The 18116-nt window shown below is 50.7% G+C and overlaps 1 protein-coding gene across 8 annotated transcripts in view; it reads right to left on the bottom strand.

Moving 5' to 3' along the window:
• znf451 (zinc finger protein 451) overlaps positions 1-18116 on the bottom strand; it is a 102815-nt gene that overhangs the window by 70492 nt on the left and 14207 nt on the right. For 5 of the 8 annotated variants that reach the window (XM_038800649.1, XM_038800648.1, XM_038800653.1 and 2 more), the window contains 2 exons: positions 16916-16999; positions 4495-4611 (listed from right to left, as the gene is read on the bottom strand). In XM_038800649.1, the coding sequence (XP_038656577.1) occupies positions 4495-4611; positions 16916-16999 (201 nt within the window). Of the gene's footprint in view, positions 1-4494; positions 4612-16915; positions 17000-17351; positions 17373-18116 lie in introns of those variants that run through there. The other 3 variants (XM_038800652.1, XM_038800651.1, XM_038800654.1) reach the window with 2 other exon arrangements.

Genomic DNA, 18116 nt, shown 5'->3' with positions numbered 1-18116 from the left:
AGTACAAACAGCAGAGCCTCGAGGAGCACAATTAAAATCTAATTCCAGGCATGTATTTGCTCATATGTACGTTGCTCAGACACTTTGTACTTTTGTTCAATGATTGACACTGATATGTAAAGGGGCTTCAGGTGGACTCTGAAGCTCGTGATGATCTGTAGAGTTCTGTGCAGAGCGAGTTTGAACCATTAAAGGTGTGTTGGTGAAAAAGGAGCTGAACACTAGCCTCTTTATACCACAGCATCTAGTACATCTTAACAACTTTGATCTAAGATTTAGCCACCAACAACACAATATCAGCTAAAGTGGTTCTACTCAAACCTCCAGGTCTACAACAAACTTCAAATGGGGGAAAACTGTTAGAAAGGAAGGAAAAGCAAAGAATTAAGAACATTCATATTTCTAGTGGCACCTTTCACAACCTCAGGATGGTCCAAACGCTTTACTGCCAATTAAGACTGCGTATTTGCCACCGTCATATAAGAAAACCTAACATCCAATTGGTGCACAGCACGATGCTGCAAGCAACAATGTGATTACAATTGAATGACCTGTTTTCTACTGACGATCGAAGGACAAATGTTGGACTAGGAAACTGTAGTGGTCACTGCACTTCACTGGTCATCCAGTGGTACTTTGGAACCTCCCGAGGTCATGAAAGCCCCCGTTATAAAAGCAAGTCTCCTTCTCCTCCTGCACCAGCGTGAATTAAACTTGTCCAAATTTCACTTTTCCTCACCTAAAGCTCACACAGGTACATGGCTTCCTTGGGTACTGTCCCAAGATGTCTGCTCTTCAGGCGTAAACCATTGCAGATTAGCTGGGTGCAATGGATAGCCCTGAACCAAAGGTGCCAGCATTCAGTGCAGAGGCATCTCAGAAATTTATAACCCACAGAACAAAGAAATAAGCAGCTGTCGATCTTTAGCAACCAACCATTCAGAAGTGCATACTTTGCAGCAATATTAATGGAGGTTGGCTTTTACATACCATTAGATTGGACTTCGACTGGCCATTTAGAATCATACAATAGAATCCCTACGGTGCAGAAGGAGGCCATTCGGCCCGTTGTGTCTGCACCAACTTGGCGAAAGAGCACACTACCCATGTCCACTCACTCTGCTAACCCACCCTATCTCCGTAACCTCATAACCCAACTTAAATGTTCTTGGACATTAAAGGGGCAATTTATCATGGTCAATAAAACTATCCTGTACATCTTTGAACAGTGGGAGGAAACTGGAGCACCCGTAGGAAACCCACGCAGACACAGGGAGAATGTGCGTGCAAAATCCAGACAGCAAACCAAGGCCGGAAGTGAACTTGGGTCCCTGGCGCTGCGAGGCAGCAGTGCTAATCACTGTGCTACCGTGCCGTCCTAATTACTCTAATGATCCATTTCAGCGTTTGTGCGCCACATGAGCCTCCTCACATGCCATTTCATATAAACTGAATTAACATATCCTTTTCTCTCTAGTGTGGTTCTCCAACTTCCATTTAAATGCATCTACCCAATTAATCCAATTCAAGAGCCGACTATACGGTCAATGGAATGGGGAAAAATGATGTACAGAGAGATCTGGGAGTTCAGGTCCATTGTACCTTGAAGGTGGCAACGCAGGTCAATAGAGTGGTCAAGAAGACATACAGCATGCCGGCCTTCATTGGACAGGGTATTGAGTACAAGAGTTGGCAGGTCATGTTACAGTTGTATAGGACTTTGGTGAGGCCACATTTGGAATACTGCCTGCAGTTCTGGTTGCCACATTACCAGAAGGATGTGGATGTTTTAGAGAGGATGCAGAGGAGATTCACCAGGATGTTGCCTGGTATGGAGGGTGCTAGCTATGAAGAAAGGTTGAGTAGATTAGGATTGTTTTCGTTGGAAAGACAGGGGTTGAGGGGGAAACCTGATTGAGGTCTGCAAAATTATGAGAGGTATGGACAGGGTGGCTAGCAACAAGTTTTTTCCAAGAGTGGGGGTGTCAATTACAAGGGGTCAAAATTTCAAGGTGAGAGGGGGAAAGTTTAAGGGAGATGTGCGTGGAAAGTTTTTTTATGCAGAGGGCGGTGGGTGCCTGGAACGCTTTGCCAGCGGAGGTGGTAGAGGTGGGTACGATAGCATAATTTAAGATGCATCTAGACAGATATATGAACGGGCGGGGAACAGAGGGAAGTAGATCATTGGAAAATAGGCGACAGGTTTAGATAAAGGATCTGGATCGGCGCAGGCTGGGAGGGCCGAAGGGCCTGTTCCTGTGCTGTAATTTTATTTGTTCTTTGTACCCACTTTAAAGTTACACGGCTGTGGCCTAAACTGAGGATTGGGAGCAGTTGAAATGAAAATTAAGCAAAGGGGGACCAAGGGATTGATTAAGGGAAAATAGAGTATGAAAGTAAGCTAACAGGGAACATAAAAACTGATTGCAAAAGCTTCTATAGGTATGTAAAGAGAAAAAGATTGACAAAAACATATATAAGCCTCTTTCAGTCAGAAACGGGAGAATTCACAACGTGGAACAAAGAAATGGCCGAGGAACTAAACTTGTACTCTGTTTCTGTCTTCACAAAAGGAAGACATGAATAATATACCGGAAGTTTTCAGAAACGCAAGATTGTGAGGAGCTGAAGGAAATCAGAAATAGTAGAGAAATAGTTTTGGGAAATTAATGGGATTGAAGGTGGATAAACCTCCTCCAGAGAACGATCATCTTCATCCCACAGTACTTATGGAAGTGGCCCTAGAAATAGTAAATCCATTGTTGGTCATTTTTCAAAATTCTTTGGACTCTGGAATGGTTCCTACAGATTGGAAAGTAGCTAATAAAACCCAGCTATTCAAAAAGGAAGGTAGAGAAAAGAAAACTGGTAACCGGGGACTATAGATCAGTGAGCCTAACGTCGAGCCAAGTTGCTAGAGTCCATTCTCAAGGATTTCATAGCACAGCATTTGGAAAGCAGTGGTATAATCAAACAAAGTCAGCATGGATTTACGAAAGAGAAATCATGCTTGACAAATCTACTGGAATTCGTTGAAGATGTAACTTGTAAAATTGACCAGGGAGAACCAGTGGATGTGGTTTAATTAGACTTTCAGATGACTTTCAACAAGGTGTCACAAGCAGACTACTATGTGAAGTGAAAGCGCATAGGAGTGTGGGTAGTGTCTCGAAATGGATAGAAAGCTGGTTAGCAGAGAGGAAGCAAAGGGCTAGAATAAATGGGTATTTTTCGACTGGTAGGCAGTGACTCGTGGGGTAGGGATTTGTGCTTGGACCCCAACTGTTCACATTATATATAATTTTTGAAAAATTTAGAGTGCCCAATTCTTTTTTTCCAATTAAGGGGAAATTTAACATGCCAATCTACCTGCCCTGCTCATCTTTTTGGGTTTTGGGGGCGAGACCCACGCAGACACAGGAGAATGTGAAAACTCCATATGGACAGTGATCCGGGGCCAGGATCGAACCCGGGTCCTCAGCACCGTGAGCTAACCACTGCACCTCCGTGCTGCCACGCATTATATATTAATGATTTGGACAATGGAACTAAATGTATTATCTACAAATTTGCATATCCTATAAAACTGGGTGGGAGGGTGAGCTGCGAATATGATGCAGAGAGGCTTCAGTCTGATTTGGACAGGCAGAGTGGTGTCCTCGTGCATCAGTCGCTAATAGCGAGAGGATTTCAGTATAGCACTGTGGATGGCGTTGGTGACCTGCGGAATAATGTTCTTGCTATTGTAAGAATCCTCCCGTTAGACCCTGTCTGTCCCTTAGTTTTTTTCCTTTTAATTTCTGTTATTCTGCTATTTAAATTCTTGTATGTGGACAATTAATGTGCCTATGCGTTTAAGATGGACGTCACCTTTAATTCGAGTGAATGGTAATTGGAGAATTGACTTATGACCTCAGGCAAGGCAGGTTGCAAAGAGCTATTTATGTTTCAGATGGGCAGATTCCAGGAAGATCAGTGCTGACACACCTTGATGAACTTGGCTGACGGCCAATGAGCTGGCTCAAATTGCCAGGCCTTTGCTGAAAGTTGATGCCGATTGGTGCTGACCATTCTGGAATGTTCTGCAGAGCCAGGAAGGATTCATCTTGCTTTCAGTTTAAAAATCTAGCAGCAGAGCAATACCTCTGCTGGAGCTCTCCCCAGGAAAACGGATCCATCCAGCTTTTCCTCTCTATCCAGCCTGAGTGTGTTTAATTCCTGAAGGTTGGGCTGGAGGGAACTCCCTAACAGCACCCTGGGTGTACCTACACCTCTGACTGCAGCAGTCCAAGAAGGCAGCTCACCACCACCTTCTGAAGGGCAACTAAGGATGGGCAATAAATGCTGGCCTAACCAGGGATGCCCACATCCCATAAACTAATTCAACAAAATTAACAAATGCCGGCCTTGCCAAAAACACTCACGTCCTTCACATGAATAGTAAAAAAAAAACACACTGCTTCCAAAGCCTTGATCAATCTGTGAGCAACTTACTTGAAAAGCTTTGCATTTCTCTTCTTTTAACTGTTTTTCAACTTCCACATGACGTGCCAAACGATCCAATGTTGACAGAACTCTTTCCTTTTGCCAATCAATGTGATCTTTTGGTTTCTATTCCATTCGTTCAAAAAAGACAAAACAGCAAATTGATGATGACATATTCACAAAAAACTGGAAATATGTTTCAACATTTCAGCAAAGTTAACATACTATTTCTAAATTCATTCCCAGCACTGAAAATGAAATGAAATGAAAATGAAAATCGCTTATTGTCACGAGTAGGCTTCAAATGAAGTGACTGTGAAAAGCCCCTAGTCGCCACATTCCGGCGCCTGTTCGGGGAGGCTGGTACAGGTCACAGACATTTATTGTCCAAGCACCAATGCCCCAGAGATGGCGGGGGTCTTCATAGAATGATCCAGGCGGTCATTCTGCCCAGAACATCTGGTCCAAGTCTTTGGTAAAACCATTCAACCAGTTCATTCCCTTGATCTTTTCCCTTGGCCCTGCAATATTTCTCCCTTTAGTGTTTATCCAATTTCCTTTTTGGAATTTACCACAAAATCGTCTTTTTCGGGCACATTACAATAATTTACTGTGCAAAAGCAAGGTTTTCCTCACACCACCTCTCGTCTTTTCCAAGTTTCTATGTCCTCTGGTTACCAATCTTTCCGCGACTGGAAAAATGGGATTTCACTTTTTCATCCAATTTTGTACACTTCTATTAAATCTCCCCTTAAGCTGCTCTGCTGGAAAGAGAACCAATTTCTGGTGTCTCTATAACATAATCGAGTTCCTTCATTCCTTGCATCTTTCTAGTTAAATTCCCTCTCAAACACCTTCCTAAAGTGTGGGGCTCAGAATTGAACACAGCCTAACCAGTGTTGCATAGCAATCGGGCAGGACTTCTTTTGGTACTGAATCAAAAATTCCATGATTTTTTTTTTTTATAAACACCCTCATCAACTTGTCCTACCACCCTCGAAGATTTGTGTACATCTACCCTATGTTTCTACATTCCTTAATTTCTATTGCCTCTACACATTCCTCTTCCCAAGATGCATTTTACACTTGCGCTGCATTAAACTTAAATCGGTCATATGTCTGCCCCATTTCACCAGTCAATCTCCGATCAAAGTGACTGTTGTTTGGGAATCCCCCAAGCGTCTATTCTTTGCCCACTCCTATATCTCATCTATATGTGGCTCCCCAGCGTCAAATCCTATCTATACACAGGTCAATCAGCTCAAACTCACCAACACTTATTTTGATCACTCCAATTGATCAGGTTGCTCGTTTGGCATTCAGTACTGGATCAGCAGAAACCTACTCAACCGAATATCAGGAACACCGATGCCATTCGTTTTTAAAAAGGTTTTTATTCTCCTCATTTTCATCCAAATTTACACCCACCATTAAACAATCAACGGTAACAAGTACAATGTTAATCCCCCGGCCAACAATTCCTCCCTCCCACCAACTCCTAAACAACCCTCAACATTTTAAATATCAAAGTAAAGGATTGAGGAATCCACCATCCACCCATAGTCACCAACAACACACACATCCCAAACCCCCCCCTAATGTTCGATGTCATCCAATTCTTGAAAAAATGCATAATAAACAAAGCCCATGAATTGTAGAACCCTTCTATCCTTCCCCTCAACTCGAACTCCAAATGGATCTCCCCGCCACGCCAGGGCACAGGGTGGAGACACTGATCTCCATCCCAACAGTATCCACCTTCAGGCGCTTCCAACCCCGGTCGATCAGATACCTCGAATATGGCCTCCAGAAGACCCAGTTCAAGCCTCACAAGTACCACCTTCGAAATTACCCTGAGCATCTCCCTCCGTTACCCCTCCAGCTTTGGACAGGACCAAAACATATGAACGCAGTTTGCGCGCCTCCCCCCCCCCCCCCCCCCCACACCACCGCAATGTTCAAAAACATCCTCTACCCCCTCAGAGTCGGCTCCTCCTCGCCTTTGTGAGGTGCGCCCTATACACCACCTTCAGCTGCATCAGCCCCAACCTCGCGCACAAATTTGAGGCATTTACCCTCCGGAGCACCTCACACCACAGTCCCTCCTACATGCTCTCACAAATCTTCCTCCCACTTTGCCTTAATCCCCTCCAGCAGTGCCTTCTCTTTTCCCAGAACCTCCCCATAAAATTGCCGACACCGCCCCTTCTCCTTTCCACCGACGCCATTCTTGTTGGTCCCCATCACAAACTACGTTCCCTCGCCACTGACCATCTGAGGCTGAACCACACCATTCGGAACTCTGGTGTCATGTTCGACCCTCAGACAAGCTTTCAACCACGAAACTGCACCACCACTAACACTGCCCATTTCCACCACCATCCGATTCCACCCCCGACTTGGCTCATCTGCTGCTGAGACCCTCGCTCCTGTGTTACCTCTACATTGGATTCTTTACAATGTGGTCCTGCTTCAAGATCCACATTTTACCCTCTGCAAACCGGAGGTCATCCAAAACTTTGCACCCACGTCTTGACTCGCAGCAAGTGCCAATCGTTCCTCGCCATTGGCTCCCAGTCCAAAGCTTGAAATTTAAAATTCCCATCCTGGTTTTGAAATCCCTCTGTGGCCTCGCCTCTCCCAATCTCTGTAATCTCCTCTAGCACTGCTAGCCTTCACAATATCCACATTCTTCTAATTCTGGCCTCCTGTGCATTTGTAATTTCAATCATTTCACTACTGGCCAGCCGGTTTTCAGCTGCCTCGTCCACAAACCTCCAATCCTCTCCACCCCTCTCTCTTCGTTCAAGGTGCTCCTCGAGAACCGACTTCTTTGTCAAAGCTTTTGGTCAGCTACATTAATAAACACTTGTGTGGCTTGGCATCCAATCTCGGTTTGAAAATGTTAACGTGGCGGCGCAGTGGTTAGCACTGCTACTTCACGGAGCCGAGGACCCGGGTCAGATCACGGCCCCGGGTCACTGTCCGTGTGGAGTTTGCACATTCTCCCTGTGTCTGCGTGGGTTTCACCCCCCACACAAGCCCAAAGATGTGCACGGTAGGCGGACTGGTCACACTAAATTCCTAGGTTCAAAGTGGATGACTCACGTTTGCCTGCACTGAAATGCATTTGCCAATTTGGCCCATTTAATCTAATAATTTGCTTATTAAATGGTATCCTTCCATCTAATCTGCTTGCAATGCGGTCTACCTTTGCGTCATCAGCAAATTTGGATATATTTCGATCCTAGCAATAAGTTAACAGTGCAGTGAACTGCTACGTCCCCAGTACAGATCCTTTATTCAACACCACAAGTCACCAGAGTTTCTGCCGATTAATCCGAACTCTCCATTTCTGACTGCTCAACCAATTTGCCAACAGGTCAATAATGTATCTTTAATTCCATGAGCTTTAACGTTAGCTAGCAGTCCCCATCAAACACTTTATCAAATGCCCTCTGGAAATCCATATCAATAGCATCCAACAAATATTCCCCCGTCCATAACTCATGTGTAGTTGATAGGAGAAGACAGATTCAGTTCCATTGCTTGCGTGCCTTGCTCCAAGATAGGCCCGTGGCTCCTTGTTGGTCGGTGCTTCATCCCGAGCGGTTTCTCCTGGCAGTGGTTTGCCGTTGTCTACCATTCTCCAGTGCAGGGCGAGGAGGCAAATTCTGTAGCCGGAATAGGAATTGCACCCATGCTGGTTGGATGGTTCTGAACCACACGCTTGCTGTTTAAGTCAATTAAATGAACCGACTCTCCCTTTTGATTCGATGCTTCATCCAAAAGATGTTGCTTCAGACAGTGCAGCATTTCCTCAAGAGCACGGTCCACCCACATTCTCCCAATACCCCCCTCCCCCACGGGGCGAGCACAGACCAGCCCACCCTTCACACCCATCAGACAGAGCACCGAGGCAGGTTGTAACGGTGTTAACAGGTGTTTATTGTGAACAAATATTTGCAGATCTGTGCCCTAGCCCCGATAACTAAACTGTGCCCTGCACCCGTGCCAACTTAACTGGTGTCTAACTTTCTGGCCTTACGGGCACTAACGCTACGCCAAGGTGATTCCCCAGATGGCACAGCAGGGGTGAAGGCAGCCTGCTGTGGCCTTTGGCCTGCAACGAGGGTCCCTGTTGGTGCGCGTCTCCTAGGTCAACCATGCCTGGATGGGCCCAGCCGCTGCTCGGGTGTCCCAGGTGGCGTGGTGCCGCCCTGTTATGACCGCTGCCCACCAGATGCGCCAGGGACAGGAGAGGGGGAGTCCGAGGTGCTGCGGTGTTCTGGCACCTCCCTTGGGGGAATCTCCGGCACAGGCCCCATCACCTCCTACTCCTTCGGGGTGCCTCATGGCCCCCGTGCTACACCAAGGGACAGGGGTGTGAGCAGAGCTATCCCCAGAGGCTCCCCCGACACCTGGCACAGCCAGTCTTGGAGGCCCGCTCGGGTCTCGGCCAGGGTCTGCATGCTCGCGGCCATGGAGCACAGGGAGTGGACCATCTCCGTCTGGGACTGCGCCACATCACCCATTGACTGTGCCACCACCCTGAGGGTCTGTGCCACATCAGCCAGTGACTGTACCATCTCCTTCTGGGACTGGGCCACCTCCTTCTGGAACTGGGCCACGACGGTCAGCGCCTGAGCAATGCCACTGACGTTCTCAGCCATGGCCTGCTATGACTGGGCCATGCTGAGGAGCGCCGCTGCGATGCCCATGTGACTCTGGCACATGGCTGCCTGTCCTGGGCCTCGTCCGCCGCCAGCACAGAATGCCCCAGACCTTGGACATGCTGAACCATAGCCAAAACCGTCGCCCCCAATGCCTCCACCGCGGACGCCACCCGTGCAGTGTTGGCATGGGTGGCACGCATGGTCAGCAGCACCTCCGGCTCCTGCAGGTGGTTGGACGACTCCACCTGTGCCCACAGGTGCAGGATGCTCTCCGACATCCCCTCAAGTGGTCCCTGGCTCTGTAACTGCATCTGCACTGTGGTTGGGACTGGATGTTCCAGGAGCCCAGGACCCGTCTGAACGGCAGCTGGTTCCTGGGGCCAGGCTGCCCTCCGAGCGTCCGGCCTCTTGGGTGCTCCTACCACCACCTGCTGTACTGGATCAGCTGTGTGATGACCACCAGATAGTGTTCCAGGAGCCTGGTCACTAAAGTGCCCAACCGAGGCGAGTGCCTCTGGGATGGCGGAGAGTGTTAGAGACAGCTGTGACGGAAAATCAGTGTCATCTTCCGACCAGAGCTCTGGGGTGTCCTGGCTGCTCTCCCAGTCAGGCTGTGCAGGGGGCACCGGCTCTGGCACTGGCTGGGGGCGGGAGACACCAGATGGACCCGCCCCATCTCCGGCAGGTCCTGCAAGACACAAGATGACATGTATGATTAGACCGCGGGCCGGGGGAGGGTGGTGTGGGGGTGAGGGAGGGGGTCTCGGCACACAGATCATGGGGAACCGCAACTCAGCAGGGTCTCACTTCCTCACCCATGGCCAGCAACCACCCTTTCCTCTGGGCTGCCGGCCAAGTTCAGGGCCCTCTGCTTGGCCACGGCGGGGGGCCGCAGGTCTGGTGGTCCCCCTCCAGTCGTCTCCAGCTCCCAACGGGTGCGCACGGCCTTCTCCTGGGGAGGGGGGAAAAACACATGCAACAAAACGTTTAGATGGTCCGACGCATGCAACCCAGGGGGTGGGTAGCTGGTGGCCTCAGTGGTCAGGGCACCCGGCCATGGCTGCTGGCATGGGTGCTGGCATGTAGATTTGGACATTCCTCCAGGGGGGGAGGGAGGACGGTGCCCAGCTCAGCATCTCTGAATCTTTGGGTCACTCTCCTTCCAGCCACTTTGTTGGCTGGGATGGTTGGTGTGCGTGTGTGTTTGTGGGGGGGGGGGGATCGTTTATGTGCGACTGCGGCATATGAGCCTCATGCGTGCCAATCACAGAGCCGGCGAATCTGGCACAGCTTTTACTGGTGTTCCACGTGGCACCGGTGCTAGCCCATTAGTGGTATCTGTATCGGTGCAGGTATGGCGCTGGTTTTTCTGGCGTAAAAGTCAGCGCATGCTCCGCAGGCGACAACATTTAGTCTCGGAAACGGAGAATCCAGCCCCGCGGCTATGAAGCTCCGAATATCTTGCGCAAGAGATCCCAGATGTGTTTGCTGATTGCAAGGTGGATTTTACTTTGAGTCGGAATTCATAAAATAAGAGATGAACCACCCAGTGACATTGAGATGCCCATTGCAAAAATAGCCAGCATGGACATAGTAGGCCAAATGGCCTCCTTCTGTGCTACAGTATTCCATATATTCCAAGTTCCAACTCAGAGCGACTAAGGAGCAGGGATTTTGAAATAAATGGTCGGACTTTTGTGACAGAGATCTTGAAAGCAGGTGCCAACAAAATGACGGTACTCATCTGAACAATTCCCAACAAAATGTTTCCAGGATTACAATCTCCAGAGATGGCTTACAGCCATCATTCACCAATCCTTCACCTCTGAAGTACTGTACAACGTAAAAACAAAAATCTTGGGTACCAGGTTCCCAAACTGCATATCATCACATTTTAGCTGTGCAGAAGATCGGAGATTTATATACATAGGAATAAGATTATATGGGGCATGGATAGAGTGGATGGGCAGGCAGTCTTTCCCAGGGTGGAGGGGTCAGTCACCAGAGTTCATAGGTTTAAGGTCTGTGGGGTAAAGTTTAGAGGAGATGTGCGAGGCAAGTTTTTTATGCAGGGGGTGGTGAGTGCCTGGAACAATTTGCCAGGGGATGTTGTGGAAGCAGATACATTAATGACGTTGAAAAGGAATCTTGACAAATACATGGATAGGATGGGTACAGAGGGATACGGCACAAGGACATGCTGAGGGTTTTGGCCAGGTTTGATATCATGACCGGTACAGGCTTGGGAGGGCTGAAGGGTATGTTCTTGTGCTGTATTGTTCTTTGTATACCACACAGGAAACAGGCCATTCATTCCAACACATCTTGATGAGGTTGCTGCCCCACACGGGTCTTCTCCCATCTTTCTTCAACTCACCATATCAACATGCCCCGTCTATTCCTTTGTTTCCTCATGTGCTTATTAAGCTTCGCTTTAAAAGCATCGCTGAAGGGGACTTCCGGTTGCGGCTATGCGGAGCCAAGCCGCACGTTCGGCAGCTCCCGCTACTTAAATTTTGGGCCTATTCGAGGGCCCCAAACGGCGCTGTCTCGACAAATCCCGGTGGAGGAAGGTGTCTGGAGGAGTATTCCCCGTAATGTATGGTACTCACCCGGAGTGGGGCAAAGGAAAAAGCTGCAGCAGCTCCCCAAGGAAGTGGGCGCAGGAGCAGCAAGCTCAGTTTTGCGGAGCTGAAGGCTGAGTTGCTGGACTCCCTGAATGCGACTACCAAACAGGCTGCTTGAGACCCAGGCGGCCCAGGAGGTGTCCATTAGGGAGTTGCAGCAGCAGGCCGCTGAGCGGGAGGAGGAGGCCGTGGTCCTCGTGGGGAAAGTGGAGTTGCACGAGGCACTTCACAAAAAGTGTCAAGACCGCTTGGAGGAGCTGGACGTTCGCACGAACCAAAAGAATTTGAGGATCCTGGGCCTGGCGGAGGGGCTGGAGGGATCGGATCTTCCATCATACGTGACCACGATGTTGAGCTCGTTGATGGGAGCAGGGTCCTTCCATTTGCCCCTGGAGCTTGAGGGAGCTCACAGAGTGCTGGCCAGGAGGCCCAAGGCAAATGAACCCCCGCGGGCGGTGCTGGTGCGGTTCCATCGATTCAGCGACCGGGAGTGTGTGCTGCGCTGGGCCAAGAAAGAGAAGAGCAGCAAGTGGGAGAATTCGGTAGTGCGAATCTACCAGGACTGGAGTGCGGAGGTGGCTAAGCGGCGGGCCGGGTTCAACCAGACGAAGGCGGTGCTGCATGCCAAGCAGGTCAGATTTGGAATGCTGCAGCCTGCGCGTCTGTGGGTGACATAAAAGGACCGGCACCACTACTTCGAGTCCCCGGAGGAGGCGTGGGCCTTTGTACAGGCGGAGAAGCTGGACTCGAACTAGAGTCTGGGGACACACTATGGCCGTTGCTGTTTTCGCTGTTGCTGTTTTGCAATTTTCACACGTGTTTTTTATGCTGGTTTTCTTTTTGCTCTGTTTCCGGGTGGGTCTGTCTGTTGGGTATGGTTGTGGGTTATGTGGGGAATGTTGAGGGTTTGTGTTTTATATGTTCTCTTCTGTACGGGGCTGGGGGTTGGGTGAAACTGGATTTTGGGGAGCTGCGTCAGAAGGGTGGGGTGTGTCAGTGTGAAAGCGCGGGCTTTCCTCTGGTTTCCCGCGCTGTGGGGCAGGGGGGGCGGAGCTTGGGGGGGAAGAGATACCGGGTTGCTGCTGGAATGGCCAGGAAGGAGCTGGTGTGGGCCGGGGGGTAGAGGAGAGGCATTATCACCATGGGGAACGGGTCGGGCGGGGCGCGCTGGCCTTGGGCGAGCAGTCGATAAGCTATGTCTAGCCGGCAGGGGAGGGGGGGGCGGGTTGCCCTCTGATCCGGCTGATCACCTGGAACGCGAGGGGGCTGATTGCGCCGGTTAAGAGAACTAGGGTATTTTCTCATCTGAAGGGGCTGAAGGCGGACGTGGCTATGCTCCAGGAGACCCACTTGAAGGTGGCGGACCAGGTTCGTCTGAGGAAGGGGTGGGTGGGGCAGGTTTTTCACTCCGGATTGGACGCGAAGAACCGGGGGGTGGCAATTCTGGTGGGGAAGAGGGTGGCGTTCGAGGCGGCTGAGGTGGTGTCGGACAAGGAGGGCAGATATATTATGGTGAAGAGTAGGCTGCAGGGAGAGACGGTGGTGCTGGTTAATGTATATGCCCCGAATTGGGATGACGCTGGCTTCATGAGGCGCTGGTTGGGCCGCATTCCGGACCTGGAGGCAGGGGGCCTGATCATGGGGGGAGACTTTAACACAGTGCTGGATTCCCCACTGGACCGGTCCAGTTCAAGGACGGGTAGGAGACCGGCGGCGGCCAAAGTGCTGAGGGGGTTTATGGACCAGATGGGAGGGGTGGATCCCTGGAGGTTTGGGAGGCCGAGGGCGCGGGAGTATTCCTTTTTCTCTCATGTCCATAGGGTTTATTCCCGAATAGATTTTTTCGTCCTGAGCAGGGGATTGATCCCGAAGGTGCAGGATGCCGAGTATTCGGCCATAGCGATTTCAGACCATGCTCCGCACTGGGTTGATCTGGAGATGGGGGAGGAGCGGGACCAGCGCCCACTCTGGCGCCTGGATGTGGGGATGCTGGCTGATGAGGAGGTGTGTAGGAGGGTCCGGGGAAGTATTGAGGGGTATCTTGATACTAACGACACGGGGGAGGTCCGGGTGGGGATGGTCCGGGAGGCTCTGAAAGCAGTGATCCGGGGGGAGCTGATCTCCATCCGGACCCATAGGGAAAGGAGGGAGAGGAAGGAGAGGGAGAGACTGGTGGGGGAGCTCCTGGATGTGGATAGGAGATACACGGAGGCACCGGAGGAGGGGTTGCTGGGGGAACGGCGTAGTTTGCAGGCCAAGTTTGACTTGTTGACCACCAGAAAGACGGAGACACAGTGGAGGAGGGCGCAGTATACGAGTATGGGGAGAAGGCGAGCAGGATGTTGGCGCATCAGCTCCGTAGGCGGGATGCGGCTAGGGAAATTGGTGGAGTGACGGATAAGGGTGGGAATGTAATGCAGAAGGGGGCAGAAGTAAATGGGGTCTTTAGGGACTTCTACGAGGAACTGTACCGGTCGGAACCTCCAATGGGGAGAGGGGGGGGGATGGAGAGCTTCATGAACAGGCTATGTTTCCCAAAGGTTCAAGAGGAGCTGGTAGAGGGGCTGGGGGCGCCGATAGAGTTGGAGGAGCTAGTCAGGGGAATTGGACAAATGCAGTCAGGTAAGGCGCCAGGGCCGGATGGGTTCCCGGTGGAATTTTATAAAAAGTATGCGGATCTGGTGGGCCCCCTGTTGGTGCGAGCCTTCAATAAAGCATGGGAGAGGGGGGGGGCTTTGCCCCCGACGATGTCGCGGGCACAGATCTCTCTGATCCTGAAGCGGGATAAGGCCCCTTGCAGTGTGGATCATACAGGCCTATCTCGCTCCTCAATGTTGACGCTAAGTTGCTGGCGAAGATCCTGGCCACCAGGATAGAGGACTGTGTGCCAGGGGTGATACACGAGGATCAGACAGGATTTGTCAAGGGACGGCAGCTCAACACGAATGTGCGGAGATTGCTAAATGTTATTATGATGCCAGCGGTGGAGGGGGAGGCGGAGATAGCGGTGGCGCTGGATGTAGAGAAACCGTTTGATAGAATTGAGTGGGGGTACCTGTGGAAGGTACTGGAGCGGTTCGGATTCGGGGAGGGGTTCATCAAATGGGTGAGGCTGCTCTACGTGGCTCCGATGGCGAGTGTAGTTACCAATGGAAGGAGATCGGAGTACTTTAGGCTCTACCGTGGGACCAGGCAGGGGTGCCCCCTGTCCCCCTTGCTCTTTGCATTGGCGATTGAACCTTTGGCTATGGCGTTGAGGGAGTCAGGGAGATGGAGGGGTCTGGTGCGAGGTGGGGAGGAACATCGCGTATCGCTGTATGCGGACGACCTGCTGTTGTATGTGGCGGACCCAGAAGGGGGAATGCCGGGGGTGATGGAGCTGTTAGCGGAGTTTGGGGGCTTCTCGGGCTATAAGTTAAATTTAGGCAAGAGTGAGGTATTTGTAGTACACCCGGGTGATCAGGAGGGGGGAATTGGGAGGCTCCCGTTTAAGAGAGCAGTGAAGAGTTTCAGATACCTGGGGGTGCAGGTGGCCAGGAGTTGGGGGACTCTCCATAAAAGCTTAATTTTACCAGGCTGGTGGAGGAGATGGAGGATGAATTTAAATGGTAGGACATGGTGCCGCTATCGTTGGCGGGTAGAGTGCAGTCCGTCAAAATGACGGTTCTCCCGAGGTTCTTGTTCCTCTTTCAGTGTTTGCCCATCTTTATCCCAAGGGCCTTTTTTAGAAGGGTGACTAGCAGCATCATGAGCTTTGTTTGGGCGCATGGGACCCCGAGGGTGAAGAGGGTCTTCTTGGAGCGGGGTAGAGATAGGGGGGGGGGGCTGGCGTTACCCAATCTCTCGGGGTATTATTGGGCAGCCAATGTGTCGATGGTGCGCAAGTGGGTGATGGAGGGGGAGGGGGCAGCATGGAAACGGACGGAGAGGGCGTCCTGTGGAGATACAAGCCTGGGGGCCCTGGTAACGGCGCCGTGGCCGCTCCCTCCTACGAGGTATACCACGAGTCCAGTGGTGGCGGCTACCCTCAAGATTTGGGGGCAGTGGAGGCGACATATGGGAGAAGTAGGAGGCTCGATGGAGGCTCCGTTAAGGGGGAACCATCGGTTCGTCTCGGGGAACATTGATGGGGGATTCCAGGGTTGGCACAGAGCGGGCATCAGACAGCTGAGGGACCTGTTTATTGATGGGAGGTTTGCGAGCCTGGGGGAGTTGGAGGAGAAATTTGGGCTCACTCCAGGAAACATGTTCAGGTATCTACAGGTAAAGGCGTTTGCTAGGCGGCAGGTGGAGGGATTACCTTCGCTTCCCGCGAGGGGTGTGAGCGACAGGGTGCTTTCGGGGGTCTGGGTCGGAGAGGGGAAGATATCTGATATCTACAAGGTAATGCAGGAGGTGGAGGAGGCGTCAGTAGAGGAGCTGAAAGCTAGGTGGGAGGGGGAACTGGGGGAACAGATCGAAGACAGGACATGGGCTGATGCCCTGGAGAGGGTTAATTCTTCCTCCTCGTGTGCGCGGCTTAGCCTCATCCAATTCAAGGTGCTGCAACGGGCCCACATGTCCGGGTCTTGGATGAGTAGGTTCTTTGGGGGCGAAGACAGGTGTGTCAGGTGTTCGGGGTGTCCAGCGAACCATGCCCATATGTTCTGGGCATGCCCGGCACTGGAGGAGTTCTGGAAGGGGGTGGGGGGGGGGGGGACGACGACGATGACTATGTTTGTTTATTTAATTTTAATTTATTTTTAAGTTCTCTTGTTGTTCATTGGGTTTGGGGGGGTGGGGGGTGGGGGGGATGTGATACATGCGTTGATACGGTCTTGGGGGTGTTACAGTTATTATGGGGTTATTTTGTTGCATTTCATTGTTTGTTATCATATTTTCTGTAAATAATTCCAATAAAAATTATTTTTTAAAAAGCATCGCTGATCAACTGAACTACTCCTTGTCGCGAGTCCCACATTCCAACCAGTTTCTGGTTTAAAAAGTAGTTTCGCCTGAATTCCTTAACTGGATCCAGTAGTGACGATAACACTGTGTGACTTGGAATGCTCCATAACTGAAAGCATTCTCTCGGTGTCTACCCCTGTCAAACACCTTTATAAACTACCAATACAATCAAGTGCTCACCCTGTGGTGCTGTGCAGTGTTTCCTTCGCTGTCTTCATCACTCAACAGGTCGATACATTCCAACACAGGCCTTAATGGCTGCTCCTTTAATCACAAAGAGGAAAGAATTTCAGGCGGGTGAATAAGGCTATTTTGGGCTTTGAGTGGATGGGTAAAACCCCGCAGTTAAACCCTGCTGGAGCGCAGTCGGGGGTGGGTGGGTGGGCGCTACCGAACTTCTGCAATTACTACTGGGCGGCTAATATAGCCATGACAGACAGTAACCTGGGGTTGGGATCGAAACCCAGGTCCACAGTGCCGTGAGGCGGCAGTGCTAACCATTGCGACGCCGTACCGCCCTTACTCTCTCTCTTACGAAGTTGTTGCTCTCTGTGAAATCTGCCGTCATTACCCCCTCTCCTCAAAACACTCAACTCTTCAGTCCTTACAAACTAACCTCTTAACGCCGACCTCCCTTTCCACTGTAAAGTCGTGAAGCGTCACATTTGGCTCTGCTTCTCTCCACAGGTGCTGCCAGCCCTGCACTGTTTCCAGCTCGTTCATCTTTCAGATTCCCAGCATCCTGCCCCCCTAAACTCCAGGTTTGAATCCCTCCAATGTTAGTTATTTGCCGATTGTTGGCGAGTTCGGTGGGCGGGGGCAAGAAAAGTAGACTGATGGGACACAAACAATAGAAAAGGCACAAGACAATTTGCATTTATGTAGCACCTTCCCCAATGTTGAACAAAGCAAAGATGCTTCAGTCTTCACAGTGGAAGACACCAGTGGCACGCCAGAACTTCAAGAGAGTCAGTGGGCAGTGAAGTAGCCATCACGGAGGAGAAGGTGCTGAGATAAGGTCTGAAGGTGGATAAATCACCCGGACCGGATGGACTACATCCCAGGATTCTGAAGGAGATAGTGGAGATCTCTCAGGAATTTTTTTTTTATTATCTTTTAATAAATTTAGAGTACCCAATTCATTTTTTCTAATTAAGGGGCAATTCAGCATGTTCAATCCACCTACCTTGCACATCTTTGGGTTGTGGGGGTGAAACCCATGCAAACACACGGACAGTGACCCAGAGCCGGGATCGAACCTGGGACCTCGGCGCACGAGACTGCAGTGCTACCCCGATCTTTCAGGAATTACTGGAAGCAGGGAGGGTCCCAGAGGATTGGAAAATTGCGATTTTAACACCCGTGTTTAAGAATGGAGGGA

Source organism: Scyliorhinus canicula, chromosome 6, assembly GCF_902713615.1.
Source record: "Scyliorhinus canicula chromosome 6, sScyCan1.1, whole genome shotgun sequence".
NCBI classification, from domain to species: Eukaryota; Metazoa; Chordata; class Chondrichthyes; order Carcharhiniformes; family Scyliorhinidae; genus Scyliorhinus; species Scyliorhinus canicula.
Note: the sequence above shows the minus strand (reverse complement) of the source record. Positions and strands in the feature narration are given on the sequence as shown.